The 14,830-nt window shown below is 43.2% G+C and overlaps 1 protein-coding gene across 3 annotated transcripts in view; it reads left to right on the top strand.

The window, feature by feature from the left end:
- MAP3K10 (mitogen-activated protein kinase kinase kinase 10) overlaps positions 1-14,830 on the top strand; it is a 165,892-nt gene that overhangs the window by 53,072 nt on the left and 97,990 nt on the right. For all 3 annotated transcript variants that reach the window (XM_033956249.1, XM_033956250.1, XM_033956248.1), the window contains exon 3: positions 6,121-6,301. In XM_033956249.1, the coding sequence (XP_033812140.1) occupies positions 6,121-6,301 (181 nt within the window). The remainder of the gene's footprint in view (positions 1-6,120; positions 6,302-14,830) is intronic.

The raw sequence follows: 14,830 nt of genomic DNA, 5'->3' as shown, positions 1-14,830 counted from the left end.
CAACTCCTATTGCCCACCACTTATGAGGTATTCAGGAATCACCTCAAAACCCACCTATTCCTGAAATACCTAGACAGCTGACCCACTTCCCTCTTTCCCCTCTCTTGCCCTTTCTCCCCATTGTTCCCACATCCCTTAAGTTAATTCAACTTGTACTCCACTAATTCTTTTGTAAACCGCATAGAACTTAACGGTATTGCGGTATATAAACTGTTATTATTATTATTATTATTATTAAACAAGTGCTTTACTTGCACCCTTTCTCTCTACTCGGATTTTATAGACCTGTACAGGTCATTGGTGAGGCCCCACTTGGAGTATTGTGTTCAGTTTTGGAGACCGTATCTGGCGAAGAGCGTAAGAAGACTTGAAGCAGTCCAGAGGAAGGCGATGAAAATGATAGGAGGCTTGCGCCAGAAGATGTATGAGGAGAGACTGGAAACCCTGAATATGTATACCCTAGAGGAAAGGAGGGACAGGGGAGATATGATTCAGACGTTCAAATACTTGAAGGATATTAACATAGAACAAAATCTTTTCCAGAGAAAGGAAAATGGTAAAACCAGAGGACATAATTTGAGGTTGAGGGGGTGGTAGATTCAAGAGCAATGTTAGGAAATTCTACTTTACGGAGAGGGTGGTGGATGCCTGGAATGCGCTTCCGAGAGAGGTGGTGGAGAGTAAAACTGTAACTGAGTTCAAAGAAGTGTGGGATGAACACAGAGGATTTAGAATCAGAAAATAATATTAAATATTGAACTAAGGCCAGTACTGGGCAGACTTGCACGGTCTGTGTCTGTCTGTATAAGGCCATTTGGGAGAAGATGGGCTGGGGAGGGCTTCAATGGCTGGGAGGGTGTAGATGGGCTGGAGTCGGTTTTGACGGAGATTTTGGCAGTTGGAACCCAAGCATAGTACTGGGTAGAGCTTTGGATTCTTACCCAGAAATAGCTAAGAAGGAAAAATTTTAAAAATTTAAATTGAATCAAGTTGGGCAGACTGGATGGACCATTCGTGTCTTTATCTGTCGTCATCTACTATGCTACTATGTTATCTCCTCCTCAACAGTCTCTTTTCCAAGACAAAGAAACCTCCTTAAGCCTTTCCTCTTATGGGAGTAGTTTTATCCCCTTTAATCATTTTGGTCACTCTTGAACCTTTTCTAATTCTGTTGTCTGCCATGCTATGTTTGTCATCCTATGTTATCATACAATGCTTGTCATGCTATGTCACACCATACCATGTTTGTCATGTTATACCATGCTTTGTTATATATGTAAATTTGTAACCCATTCTGAGCTCTCCTGGGCGCATGGGATATAAAACCAAATAAATACCTCCCCTTTTTTTTTTTTTTACAAAACTGTAGCGGTAAGAGCTTTGACGCTCATAGGAATTCTGGGCAAGTCACTTAATCCTCCAGGCCCACCACTTTGAAGGTCAGTTTTGAATACCAAAGCCAACAAAAAAGGCAGTATACAAGTCCCCATTTCCCTTTCCCTAATATGGACAGAGGAGTCCCCATAATATAATACACTTCTCCGCTGTGATTGGCGATTAACAGATGCGAATACAGAAAAAACGCGTATAACTTTTTCATATGTTATTCACTGTTTTCTATTAAAAACCATTGTGAATATGGTGAAACCGCGAATAACATGGTGGGAGACCTGGCTTGTTCCTTAAGGAGAGGCAGAACACGGTGAAGAAAGTGCTGGGAATCAGCAATTTTCTTTATAAACGCTTGGAATCAGCGATTTCTCTATGCAAGCTGACGTAACTTGGATGTCCTAATAGCAGGGACGTACAAGTGTCAATAATCAAAACCAACTTTCTGCTGTGCCTCCAGAGCTCAAAGGGGCATGTTGGGAGGGCTTAAACATGGACGTCCTGAAGCAATAACTGAAGCTTTTCCAGGACATCCTAGGTGGAACTTACTCATGGGGTCTTAGACCAAAGTAAAATAGGTCTAAGTGCCCCATAGGTGACCAAACTGACAAGATGACCACTGAAGGGTTTAAGGCATGACCCTCACTCCCCCAGTGGTCATGACCTCCTCCCACCACCCAAAGAGGGGGAAAAACAGTAGGCTTGGGAATCCCTATCAGATGAGCCGGTTTCCTGGAGTCCTGCCTGGAGTGGCTGTTCTCAGACCCTTCCATCCCTCCTAACAACATCCCACTCTCTCCTGCCGATAGGACCACCTCTTTAGAATGATGGCCCTTTCCTTAATGCATCTTGGGATGCAGTGGAAGGAGCCTAAGGCCATGAATGGCTCAAAATGGCTCTGGAATAGTTTGTTGATAATATGATGATATTTAGTTTATATCCAGTTTAATGCTGTTTTTGTTTGCTAAGATGGACATGTTTTTGAGGGATACTGCTAATATGTGATTGTGCTGTAATTGAAGATGTTTTTATGTACAGTGTCTGGAACTATTGTGAATGTTTTATTGTTAACCGCTTAGGAATAGGCGGTCTGTAAATTTTAGAAATAAATAAATGTCTTTTGTGGAAGGGAGGGAATATTTGGGGGAGATAGAAGGGATGGGGTTTTAATGGGTCTGATTGCTGAGATTATGGTTTCATTAGCTATTGTATTTGGCTTAATGCTTATTAAACCCCAATGAAATATAAGAAAATTTGCTAATGATGTCATTTCCTAATTCTCAGAGAAAAGTGCACAAACAAGGTCACCTTATTGCTAAAAAAAAAAAAATAACACCAGGTTTCAGCAGGCATTATGGTGTTTGAAGAGAGGATTTCCCATGGTTCTTTCTTTAAAATATGCATATTTTTATTTTATTTGGAAGCAGAAAGGAAGCTAATGCAAGCCCCTAAGCGCTGGTAGTGAGAGATGAATTTGTGCGACTCAGGGCAAACTAGAAAGCGGAAGCACACGTTGGCACCTGTTTTCTGCACTTAAATATGTTTTTCGAGAGAAAAAAAAAGAGAAAATCTTCTTTTTAAAGGCATAGAAGGACGGTGGTGCTTCACTTCCTGGTTTGCCTGGGCACGCACACAAGAGCTGTGCTTACAACATAACTCTTCTGCGCATGCAACAGGCGCGTTCCTCTCCTTTAACTTCTCAATCCTCAGTTCTAACAGCACACATATAATTTGCATGCTATTAGCATTGAGCATTGGGAAGTTATTTTCTGCACTGTTCCTGTGGTATTTTCCGGCGCTGTTCCCTACCTCACCGGCATTCTGAGCATTTCCCTAACAGTGCTTTATCAAGACCTATTGAGGTGACATTATTATGCTATAACGACTTCCACATTAACTGTAAGGCTCCGTCCTCTCCCTGAGTGCCGTCTTTGTGGGGGCACCAGCACCTTTGCTCCTCTCCACCCTCTCCCCCCCCGTTCCTTCCCCCTCCCCCACCCCGTGCGTGCCTTCAGTTACTGCCACTGTACCTCTAGCACTTCACTGGCGCAAGCAGCAGCTCCAACTTGCTGCTCGCGCTGGCCTTGGCGCTTCCCTCTGACGCTACTTCCGGGTCCCGCGACTAGAAAGTGACATCAGAGGGAGAGCCGAAGCTGGCGCGGGCAGCAAACTAGAGATGCTGCTTGCGCCGTGGGATACAAAGCAGGTGCAAGGGAAGGGGATCACGCGCGGCAGGGGGGGCAGAGAAGAGGGCGAGGGGGGCGCCTCCCACCCTCACTATGCTACTGGTTCTCTCCCATTCTCCATGTTACATCTTCACTGTTAATATGGAAATGACTGTGTTAATTGCTAAGGCACTGTGGCACTTAATGCATGCTAACAGTCAACAGCTTGTGTAGCAGAGAATGACACGGGGATAAATTTGTCCCCGTAGAAACTCAGTTTCCCTGCCCCGTCCCCGCAAGTTTTGTCCCTGTCCTTGCCCCATTCCTGTAAGCTCTGCCTTAACCGCACAAGCCTCGTATATTTATGATTTTAAAGTGTTTGAGGCTTGTGCAGATGAGGACGGAGCTTGCAGGAATAGGGCAGGGACAGGAAAAAGAACTCTCCAGGATGGGATGGGGAAAAGAGTTCCCACGGGGACAGGAAAAAAATTTGTCCCTGTGTCATTCTCTATTGTGTAGTTTAATAAATAAGCACTTTGGAGCACTTGCCTTTAATGCCTTGATGTTCCAGTGTCCCTGACATGCCCTGCATTCCATGAAGTTACAGATTTTTCAGGTTAACTATGAACTAGAACCAGATATGCCAAGTCACATGCATCTGGATCTCTTCTCCAACTCACATGCACAACACCCCTTTTCTCACACATTGGAAGCCGTGCAGATTTTACAGCTTTATTAAACTTAATATGCTAGCTAATTACCAACGGCAAACCCAGTGTACAAGCAAAACAATGCTTAGAAGAAGAAACCAAAAAGAACTCCATTATTATAGGTCAGAACCCTCCCTCCGTTACCTCTTCAAAGATTGTCTGTGCTTCAGTTAATTCTCCCCTCCCAGGATCACAAACCTTTCCAGTATAATTGCCAGCATCAAAGCCACACTGTCTTCATCCGGTGTAGGCACTCTTTCCTCAGCCTTGCCCCTCCTTCTGTTATGCAACATGCGGTCAAAGCTGGTATAAATATAGGTGCATAAATTCCATGGGGTAATTTTCAAAATGGAGGTAGTTGCGCAATTCCATTATGAAAATGTGCACAGGACAAAATATGGGCACAGTATTTGCATATATGCTAAATTATCTCCTTGAAGACCCACGTCTACACCCCGGACGGATAGAATCCCAAAGATACCACCTAATATACCAAAATGGAATCTCGCTAAAACTCGCATGCCACCACAAATTGATACCACTTTTCTCTGACAACAAAGATGCACCCACCTGCAAAGAAAGCTGTTTCACTTCCTAGTATATCTACACTGGAAATGCTGCAATTTAAACCACCCTATGTCCACTAAGTCTGTATTTGTAAAGTCTGCATGTTATCTCTACACTGTAATTGCTGTAATCTGAACCCCTTTGTTCATGCTTTAAATGCTGAAGAGTCTATGTCTCGCTAAAGTTTGTCCTACCCATACTATGAATGTACTCCTGTAACCCGTTCTGGGCTCCTTTGGGAGGACGGGCTAAATAAATAAATAATTCTGATAAGTCTCCTCCATGACTTGGAAACAGTCTATTGGAAACTATTGATGGATGTTGTACAACACAGCCATCAAAGATGCTATGGATACCTCGTAACTAAAACTGTGGGTGGTTACAGACCCAACATAACTGATGTAGGCTAGACTGTATTCATTTCCAGTCAGGTAGAAAGAAACTAAATTTTGTGTGGAGAATGTTTATACCTGTGGATTGTTGACAAACTCAAGTCTGACCAAGATTAAAGACAGCCCAGCTGTTCTCCACTGACTGTACATCAGCATGCCAAAATCTGTTTAAATGTGTGACTAGTTTGTCCTGATTAATCCATAGATTCTGAAGAGCTTGTTCTAGAGCAGAGGTTCTCAACCTAGTCTCAAGATACACCCATCTAGTCATAATGATATGCAGTGGCATAGCAAGGGTAGGAAGCACGTGGGATGGTGGCTCCTCCCTGCTCCTTCCGTACCTCTATGCCACACTTGTGCCCTCTCTTCCCACCCATGTACCTCTTTAAATCTTTGCCAGCACGAGCAGTTTCTCCAGCATGCTGCTTATGCTGGCATTGGCTTTCCCTCTGGCATCACTTCCTGGCCCTGTGACCTGGAAGTGATTTCACAGGAAGGCAGGCCAGAATAGTTGCTCGCGCTGGCAAGATTTTAAAGAGGTACGGGAAATGGGGAAGGGAGGGCGTGAGTGTGGTGTGGGCGGGCAAAGGTGCCAGCACCTCCACCAAGATGGCACCTGGGGTGGTTTCCCCCCTGCCCCCTTACTACGTCACTGATGATATGCAGGAAGTAGATCTACATACAATGGAAGCAGTACGTGCATAGCTATCTCATGCAATATTCATTGTGGATATCTTGAAAACCAGACTGGCTTGGTATGTCCCAAGGACTGGGTTGAGAACCCCTGCTCCAGAGAGAAAGAGACCTGAGGAGAGAAATAAAATAATTCTCCAACTATACAGCAGCAGTTATACGACAGCTTTCATTGAGGTGTTTGCCAATGTTTTTGTCTTCCAGTTCTCATTCTTGAGAAGATAGAGAATGACGACCTCTCCAACAAGACCCTGAAGATTACTGATTTTGGCCTAGCAAGAGAGTGGCATAAGACCACCAAAATGAGTGCCGCAGGCACCTATGCCTGGATGGCACCAGAAGTTATCAAACTGTCTCTCTTCTCAAAAAGCAGTGACATCTGGAGGTAAGAGGTGACGTTTCTAGTGGAGATGGTGGGACTTTTGTCGGTGTTGAAGATAGTGCTATTAGTTTTGATTAGGGCAGGGATAGGCAATTCCAGTCCTCGAGAGCCGGAGCCAGGTCAGGTTTTCAGGATATCCACAATGAATATGTATGAGATGGATTTGCATGCCCTGCCTCCTTGAGATGCAAATCTATCTCATGCATATTTATTGTGGATATCCTGAAAACCTGATCTGGCTCCAGCTCTTGAGGACTGGAATTGCCTACCCCTGAATTAGGGTGTTCATGTTGATGCTGATGTTGATGATGTGAAACATGGTGGTATTGATGGTTGTGGTCATTCTATTGATTCTATTGTGATGATTCTGTAGTTGTGTTGATGGTCTTGATGTTGGTAGTGCTGATGCTACTGTTGTGGTCCCAATATTCCAAACAATTTAACCAGATAGAAGAGGCTCTTGTCTGATTAAATTGTGCTGGCCAGCCAGCCATAATATTTAACAGCATTTAACTGGACAATGCCATTAATATTAGTATTAGGGAGGGTGGGGGAGCGGGGAATGGATTTGGGGCAGACCTGGAAGTTACCCAGGCACCTTAGTGCCAGTACCCACAAAGCTAGTGAGCATGTTAGATCACATATAATGTAATCCTAACTCTGTCTGATATGGTTATATGGTACTCTTATATTGGTCAAACGAGAGAAAAGACAAAAACTTGCCTCAATATATACCAAGCAAACAGAAAAGGCATGCAAGATGTATGTATCAACCAACAGTTCCATTTATTATCATAAAGTCCAAATAGTACTTGGGCATAAAGTCCAATAGGATTGCTTGACTTGGAATCAGATCTTACAAAAGAAGTCCCAACTAGGATCCAAGTTTCGGCAATGTGGGATGCCTTCCTCGGGGGACAATCAAGTAACAAAATGCAGATTTCAATTACAATGCAAATCTTGGGAAGAACATAATTACAAGTGCGTATCGTGTTGGCGTCGTCAAAAGTCAATGCGGCAAAAATAGTTTGGGGGGAATCCAGAAATGGAGTCGAGGCAGACCTGGAAGTCACCCAGGCACCTCAGAAATCCAGTGCTCAGATCTTACAAAAGAAGTCCCAACTAGGATCCAAGTTTCGGCAATGTGTGATGCTGTATAATGAAAGATTAGAGAAACTGGGCCTTTTCTCCCTCGAACAGAGGAGATTGAGAGGGGACATGATCAAAACATTCAAGGTACTGAAGGGAATAGATTTAGTAGACAGGACAGGCTGTTCACCCTCTCCAAGGTAAGGAGAACGAGAGGGAACTCTCTAAAATTGAAAGAGGATAGATTCCGTACGAACGTAAGGAAGTTCTTCTTCATCCAAAGAGTGGTAGAAAACTGGAACGCTCTTCCGGAGTCTGTCATAGTGGAAAACACCCTCCAGGGATTCAAGACAAAGTTAGACAAGTTCCTGCTAAACCAGAACGTACGTAGGTAGGACTAGTCTTGAAGGAGTCTGGGACTGGTTTTCCAAGTACTGAAGGAGTCTGGGACTGGTTTTCCTAAGTGTTGAACTAAGTTTTCTCTTTAATAAAATGCTGAATTATGTTTAGCTGCAGACCTAACTTATCTCATGTTCTAGCCTGCCTGCCTTGGGTGTTAGCTTGGACATTCTAACTTCTTATGGCTATCTCAGCATAAACGACATGCAACAGAAAGACTGCAGGGCCTAGATAAGTGACCTGCTAGTGTGAGCTGAGGACCAATGATTGTTAAGTAAAGTAACACGTGAAAAGTTTTTTCTAGAATTCAGTTGTATAGCCAGAAGAATGTATAAATATCTCTGTAACGTCCTGTTTTCGGCACTTCTGAAGCCAGCTTGGAGCTCGGGAGTCGCATACGTCTGCTAATAAACTATCTGTGCCTTCTTCAAGTCTCTAGGTATTTTGGCTGCCCAAAGTGACCTTTCAGTCTCAGTTAGGGCGCTGGTCTTTGACCAGAGGGCCGCCGCATGAGCGGACTGCTAGGCACGATGGACCACTGGTCTGACCCAGCAGCGGCAATTCTTATGTTCTTATGTTATGTTCTTCCTCAGGGGACAATCAAGTAACAAAATGCTGATTTCAATTACAATGCAAATCTTGGGAAAAACGTAATCACAAGTGCATTTCGTGTTGGCGTCTTCACAAAGTCAGTGCGGCAAAAATAGTATGGGGGGGGGGGAAAATCCGGGAATGGAGTCGGGGAAGACCTAGAAGTCACCCAGGCACCTCAGAAATCCAGTGCCAGTGCCCACAAAACTAGCGAGCATGTTAGACCACATATAATGGAGTCCTATCTGTGTCTGATTAGTTATATGGCACTCTCGTATTGGTAACACCTGGATATTCAGGATCTGGTACCCAGATGGGTGCCGGCTCTGGGCCTAATTCTGCCAGTGGCAGTTAGTGCTGTTGAAAACGGTGACTGTCACAGACTGAATATTGGTTGTGGTGGTGGTGGTGGGAGATGTACAAGTATACTTGTTAGTGCTGTTGTTTGTGTTGACAATAGCAATGTAATAGTTGGTGTTGGTACTATAGGAGATTTCGGATGATATACTATAGGAGATTTCGGATGATATACTATAGGAGATTTCGGATGATCTCTTTTCTTTCTTTAATAGCTATTAAAGAAAGAAAAGAGATCGGGACTTGAATACCGCCTTTTGTGTAGTTATACAAACACATTGACAACGGTTTATATATACACAGATACTTATTTTACCTCTTTGTAAATTTCTAATGTCCAACCGTTCATGCCACGCTATGTGGTAACACTCTGGCATGGGCCAGTTTCTACAATTGCTACCTCCTTGTAAACTCCAATGTTAACCCCTTGTCCAAGTTATGTTGGAGCTCACTGACTTTAGTAAACTCTTTTGTAAACTCCATAGAACTGAAAAGCTTTTGTGATACATAAATAAAAATGCATGTTATGTTATTTTGTACCTGGGGCAATGGAGGATTAAGTAACCTGCCCTGGGTCACAAGGAGCAGCCCTAGGATTCGATCACACAACCTCTGGTTGCAGAGGAAGAAGCTCTATCACTAGGCCATAATGGTGGTGTTACTAACAGGTATAGTAGTGCTACTGATTAGAGAATAAGAACTAGAAAAGACTCCCAAACCCCAAGATAAAAACTGTAGTCGGGGGTAGAGACCACTACGCAAAGAGAGGGGAAGGAACTAACGTGTTCCACTATAAATAACCTTAAGAAAAAATAACTCAAAATTGTAAAGAGAGCCCTCAGTCACACAGCCACCTCCCACAGGAGGCAAAGGCTGTCACTGGCTTACACCAACAGGTGTCAACTGTGAAACATCCTAGGGCTCTCTAGTGAAATTTAGTGCAAAATAACACAAACAGTGCTTAAAGTGCTTTATGTTTTAAATTTTTAAATTCCCCACTCTATGTGAGTAGTCTCTACCCCTGATACAGGGGGGTTAGAAAAAACAAGTGTCCAATTTCAACCAGCGAAAAGAATGAAGGTACTTAGCTTCTTCAGAAAGGCGATCAGCGTATCACCACAGTCCTACGGGACTCCGTTTCGGGGGAGTACTCCCCCTTCTTCAGGAACAGCTGACGCTAGGCAGGAGCCGATCAATCTTGGGGCTGCTGCTTGAAGGCAATAGAAGAAAATGGCCATTTTCTTCTATTGCCTTCAAGCAGCAGCCCCAAGATTGATCGGCTCCTGCCTAGCGTCAGCTGTTCCTGAAGAAGGGGGAGTACTCCCCCGAAACGGAGTCCCGTAGGACTGTGGTGATACGCTGATCGCCTTTCTGAAGAAGCTAAGTACCTTCATTCTTTTCGCTGGTTGAAATTGGACACTTGTTTTTTTCTAACCCCCCTGTATCAGGGGTAGAGACTACTCACATAGAGTGGGGAATTTAAAAATTTAAAACATAAAGCACTTTAAGCACTGTTTGTGTTATTTTGCACTAAATTTCACTAGAGAGCCCTAGGATGTTTCACAGTTGACACCTGTTGGTGTAAGCCAGTGACAGCCTTTGCCTCCTGTGGGAGGTGGCTGTGTGACTGAGGGCTCTCTTTACAATTTTGAGTTATTTTTTCTTAAGGTTATTTATAGTGGAACACGTTAGTTCCTTCCCCTCTCTTTGCGTAGTGGTCTCTACCCCCGACTACAGTTTTTATCTTGGGGTTTGGGAGTCTTTTCTAGTTCTTCGATTATTGTAGCTCCCATTTTTTCTCGGGTTTTTTCAGTTTCTACTGATTAGAGAATGACATGGGTGCAAATTTCTCCCCTTCCCCGCAGGTAGTCATTTTCCCATCCTGTCCCCGTGAGTTCTTTTCCTGCCCCTGCCCCATTCCTGAAAGCTCCATCCTCTTCTGTACAAGCCTCATACCCTTTAAAATCATAAGTGCTCGAGGCTTGTGCGATTAAGGCAGCACTTACAGCAGGCGTGTCAAAGTCCCTCCTCGAGGGCCGCAATCAAGTCGGGTTTTCAGGATTTCCCCAATGAATATGCATGAGACCTATTTGCATGCACTGCTTTCATTGTATACTAATAGATCTCATGCATATTCATTGGAGAAATCCTGAAAACCTGACTGGATTGCGGCCCTCGAGGAGGGACTTTGACACCCCTGGCTTACAGGAATGGGACAGGGACAGCTGCAAAATTCACAGGGACGGGATGGGGAAATTGAGTTCCTGCGGGGACGGGGACAAATTTGTTCCCGTCTCATTCTCTACTACTGATGTTATTGCGAATTGTAGGAATGTCTGTTAGATGCTTTTGCTGACTTTGTATGCTATTGAAATTACTGGTAATCACTAATGAGGTTAACATTGTCTGCTGATGGTGGCGTGGATCTAGATGCTAGTGCTGTGGGAAAGATGGTTTGGTGCAGCTGCTTATCTATAATGTTGGTGGAGATGGGGATGGTGCTCTCCTCTAAAGTTGATGATGTAGATGGTATGGACTATATTGATGTTGGGCATGCAGTTTTTGTTGATGATGGTGGTCCTTAGAGGTCCTTAGAGGGGCCTTAGAGGTCTGAACACCCCTTTCCGCAATTATACTGGCAATAGTGGCTGCTCTAGCCAATGATGCTGGCACTTCTGCACATGCTCAGTTAATGTATTTGAACTGAGCATCCCAGCCAGCAAATACAGTAGACTCTTTGTTAACCGGAACTCAATTAACCAGAACTCTCAAGCAACCAGAAAAAAATCTAAGAAATACTGTAATACTTTAAATAAATATGAAAATAAAATACATTTTTGGTGGTTATTTAAGTGTAAACTTGGCACGCCATACCTGGCATACTTGGCACGCCCATGCTTTGCCTACCACATGTCCGGTAGTTTGTCTGGAACAATTTATGATGTGGCATAGTATGGGGTATAGTATTAATTCAGCCTATTTTTAATAGTAACTCTCAAGCAACCAGGAACTACATTTATCCGGCATCTATCAATCCCTATGGGTGCTGGTTAACTGAGAGTCTACTGTATATGACCCAAGGGATGGGGGAGAGGGGGGGTTTGAAGTGAATGAGAGGAAATGCTTGCCTTTACCAGTTCACCTTTTTTACCAGTTCACCTCCAGGCTCCCCTCCCCCCCCCAAAAAAAAAAAAAGCTTCTGATTAGGTCCCTGTGTTTGTGGCATTGCTACAGATATATTCCATGGATCATAATGCAGTTGTTATCGGTTTTGAAGTAAGAATTGACAGTTTAATGGGGAGTGTGTGGCGCAGTGGTTAGAGCTACAGCTTTGGCACCCTGAGGTTGTGGGTTCAAATCTCAAGCTGCTCCTTGTGACCTTGGGCATATCACTTAATCCCCCATTGCCCAAGGTATATTAGATAGAGTGTGAGCCCACTGGGACAGATAGGGAAAAAAATGCTTGAGTGCCTGAATGTAAACCACTTAGGCAGTGGTACAGTACTCCTCTGAAATTTGCGGGGGTTCCATTCCAGGAACCCCCGCGAATCTTGAAAAACCGCAAATACGGTTTTTCATGGGGGAGACTGGAGAGGACAGCTGGAGAGGCAGGAGAGAGCAGCCAGAAGGAAATCACTCACTGTACGCTCCGACCGCCTCTTCCTGCACTAAAGTCGGGCCTTACCAATCAGGAGCTGCATGTCAAATACTATAGATACTATAAATAAATGTATGTTTTCTTAGGCTTCTGCAGCTGGCATCATGTTCGTTGTAGTTTTCTGGGTCTTGCTGTATCTTTGTCGGTAGAACCAGCGTTTCAGCCACAGCATGATGGCTGAAATGTTGGTTCTACATACAAAGATGCAGCAAGTCCCGGAAAAATGTAACAAGTTTAACGGTTCTTCTGACTTTGGTAGGAATAATATTGATATCTAGTAGTAATGGTACTATTAGTCTCTAATGATGGTGGCGTTGTGGATGCTGATATTGCTCCAGGTTGATGGCACTGTTAATATTCTTGGTGAAATTTGTGTGTTGGTGGTAACAGTGCAGATGTTGCCATGCGTTTAGTGCTGACGCTCTGTAGAGATGCTGATGGTATTGTTGATATCTTCAAAAAGATATAAAAAGGATGGAGTCGGTCCAGAGGAAGGCTACTAAAATGGTCCGTGATCTTTATCATAAGACGGATGGCGATAGACTTAAAGATCTCATTCTGTATACTTTAGAGGAAATAATAAACTTCTCTTAATAATGACAGGGGTTGCCATTCAACTCATTATGAAGAATTGGAAGAACTGGGATAGGTTGAATTATACATTCTGGTGGGAATTACTGTGTTATATTTTCAAAATGGAACGTTCAATGGCTATACAACAGGGACAATACAAGAAATTTATGTATGTTTGGGAACCATTGGCTAAGTATTGTAAAGAATGATAATTTGTTATTTTGTTGACCTTTCAGAAATCACATTGAGGGAAGGGGAAGGGTTTGCATTTGTATTTGTCAGGGGACATATGGATAGTTTCTTGTAGGTATCTTCTTTCTGATTATTTGGTTGGGGGAATAATAGTTCATTAATATCTATAAGTGTAATGTGCATTTCATGCAATATTATGTATTTTGAAATTGTTTGATTTGCACAACATTAGTTTGGAAAATTAATAAAGATATTATATAGAGGAAAGGCGGGAGAGGGGAGATATGATAGAGACGTTTAAATGCCTACGTAACGTAAAGGCGCAAGAGTCAAGTCTCTTTCATTTAAAAAGAAACTCTGCAATGAGAGGGCCTAGGATGAAGTTAAGAGGTGATAGGCTACAGAGTAATCTAAGGAAATACTTTTTTAGAGAAAGGGTGGTAGATGCGTGGAACAGTCTCCTGGAAGAGGTGGGGGAGACAGAGACTCTGTCTGAATTCAAGAGGGCCTGGGATAGGCACGTGGGATCTTTCAGAGAGAGAAAGAGATAATGGTTACTGCGGAAGGCAGCTCTATGACCTCACAATGCAGGTGCAAAGAGTCTTAGCCTATAGAAAGAGGAAATGCAAATGTTAAGAGCCTTGGCCAATAGGGAGAAGAAGAGATAGTGGATGCTGCAGATGGGCAGACTAAATGAGCCATATGGTCTTTATCTGTCATCGTGTTTCTATGTTTCTATCTTTCGTGATGAAATTTGATGGTATTTGTAGTAGAAATATTGATGGTTTCTAATTGTGACAATGCAGTTCATAGTGGAGTATTTGGCATTGTATTTCTGATATTCTCTTAACAATTGTAGTGTCTGCGTTGGTGCCAATGTAAGCGCTGTCGCTCATGTCAACCACACTGTTGACTTTGTCTTTAAGCCACAACAAAAGCAGCATAGAAGAGCAATAAATCAATCGCTGGTACTGCTGTTTGCAGTAAATGTTTGTATTTTTGGTACTGATGGAGTACAGTGGTGCCTCGCATAACGAACGCCTCGCACAACGAACGCTGCACACAACGAACTTCATGTCTTGATTCACACAACGAACTTCGTTTCACACAACGAACTTCGTTTCACACAACGAACTTTGTTTCACACAACGAAATCGCCCGAGCTGCCGATGTATTGCATCCTTCCGCGCAGGCACTGCAGGCAGTCGTTAGTCACTGCGCTTAACTGCCCTCTCTCACTGTATACAGTCATCCTTTTAAGATAAACTCAATATTTTTTATATATCATGGCTTCTAAAAAAAGCAGGAAGGTGATTTCTGTTGAAATGAAACGGGAAATAATTAGAAGGAGTGAATGTGGGGTAAAACAGTGTGACCTTGTCAAAGAGTTTGGCCTCAGCAAGACCACCATTTTCACCATTTTGACAAATTTATCTTTTTTTATGTCATCTTAGCATATTTTATGCTGCAGAACGAATTATTTTTTTTAACATGTATTGTTATGGGAAAACGCGTTTCACATAACGAACTTTTCGCATAACAAACTTGCTCCTGGAACGAATTAAGTTCGTTGTGTGAGGCACCACTGTATATATATTTACATACAGTCAAACCTTGGTTTGCGAGTAACGTGGTTTGCAAGTGTTTTGCAAGACAAGCAAAACACTCTAGCA

This window comes from Geotrypetes seraphini, chromosome 8, assembly GCF_902459505.1.
Source record: "Geotrypetes seraphini chromosome 8, aGeoSer1.1, whole genome shotgun sequence".
NCBI classification, from domain to species: Eukaryota; Metazoa; Chordata; class Amphibia; order Gymnophiona; family Dermophiidae; genus Geotrypetes; species Geotrypetes seraphini.
This window is presented reverse-complemented; position numbering and strand designations above follow the sequence as displayed.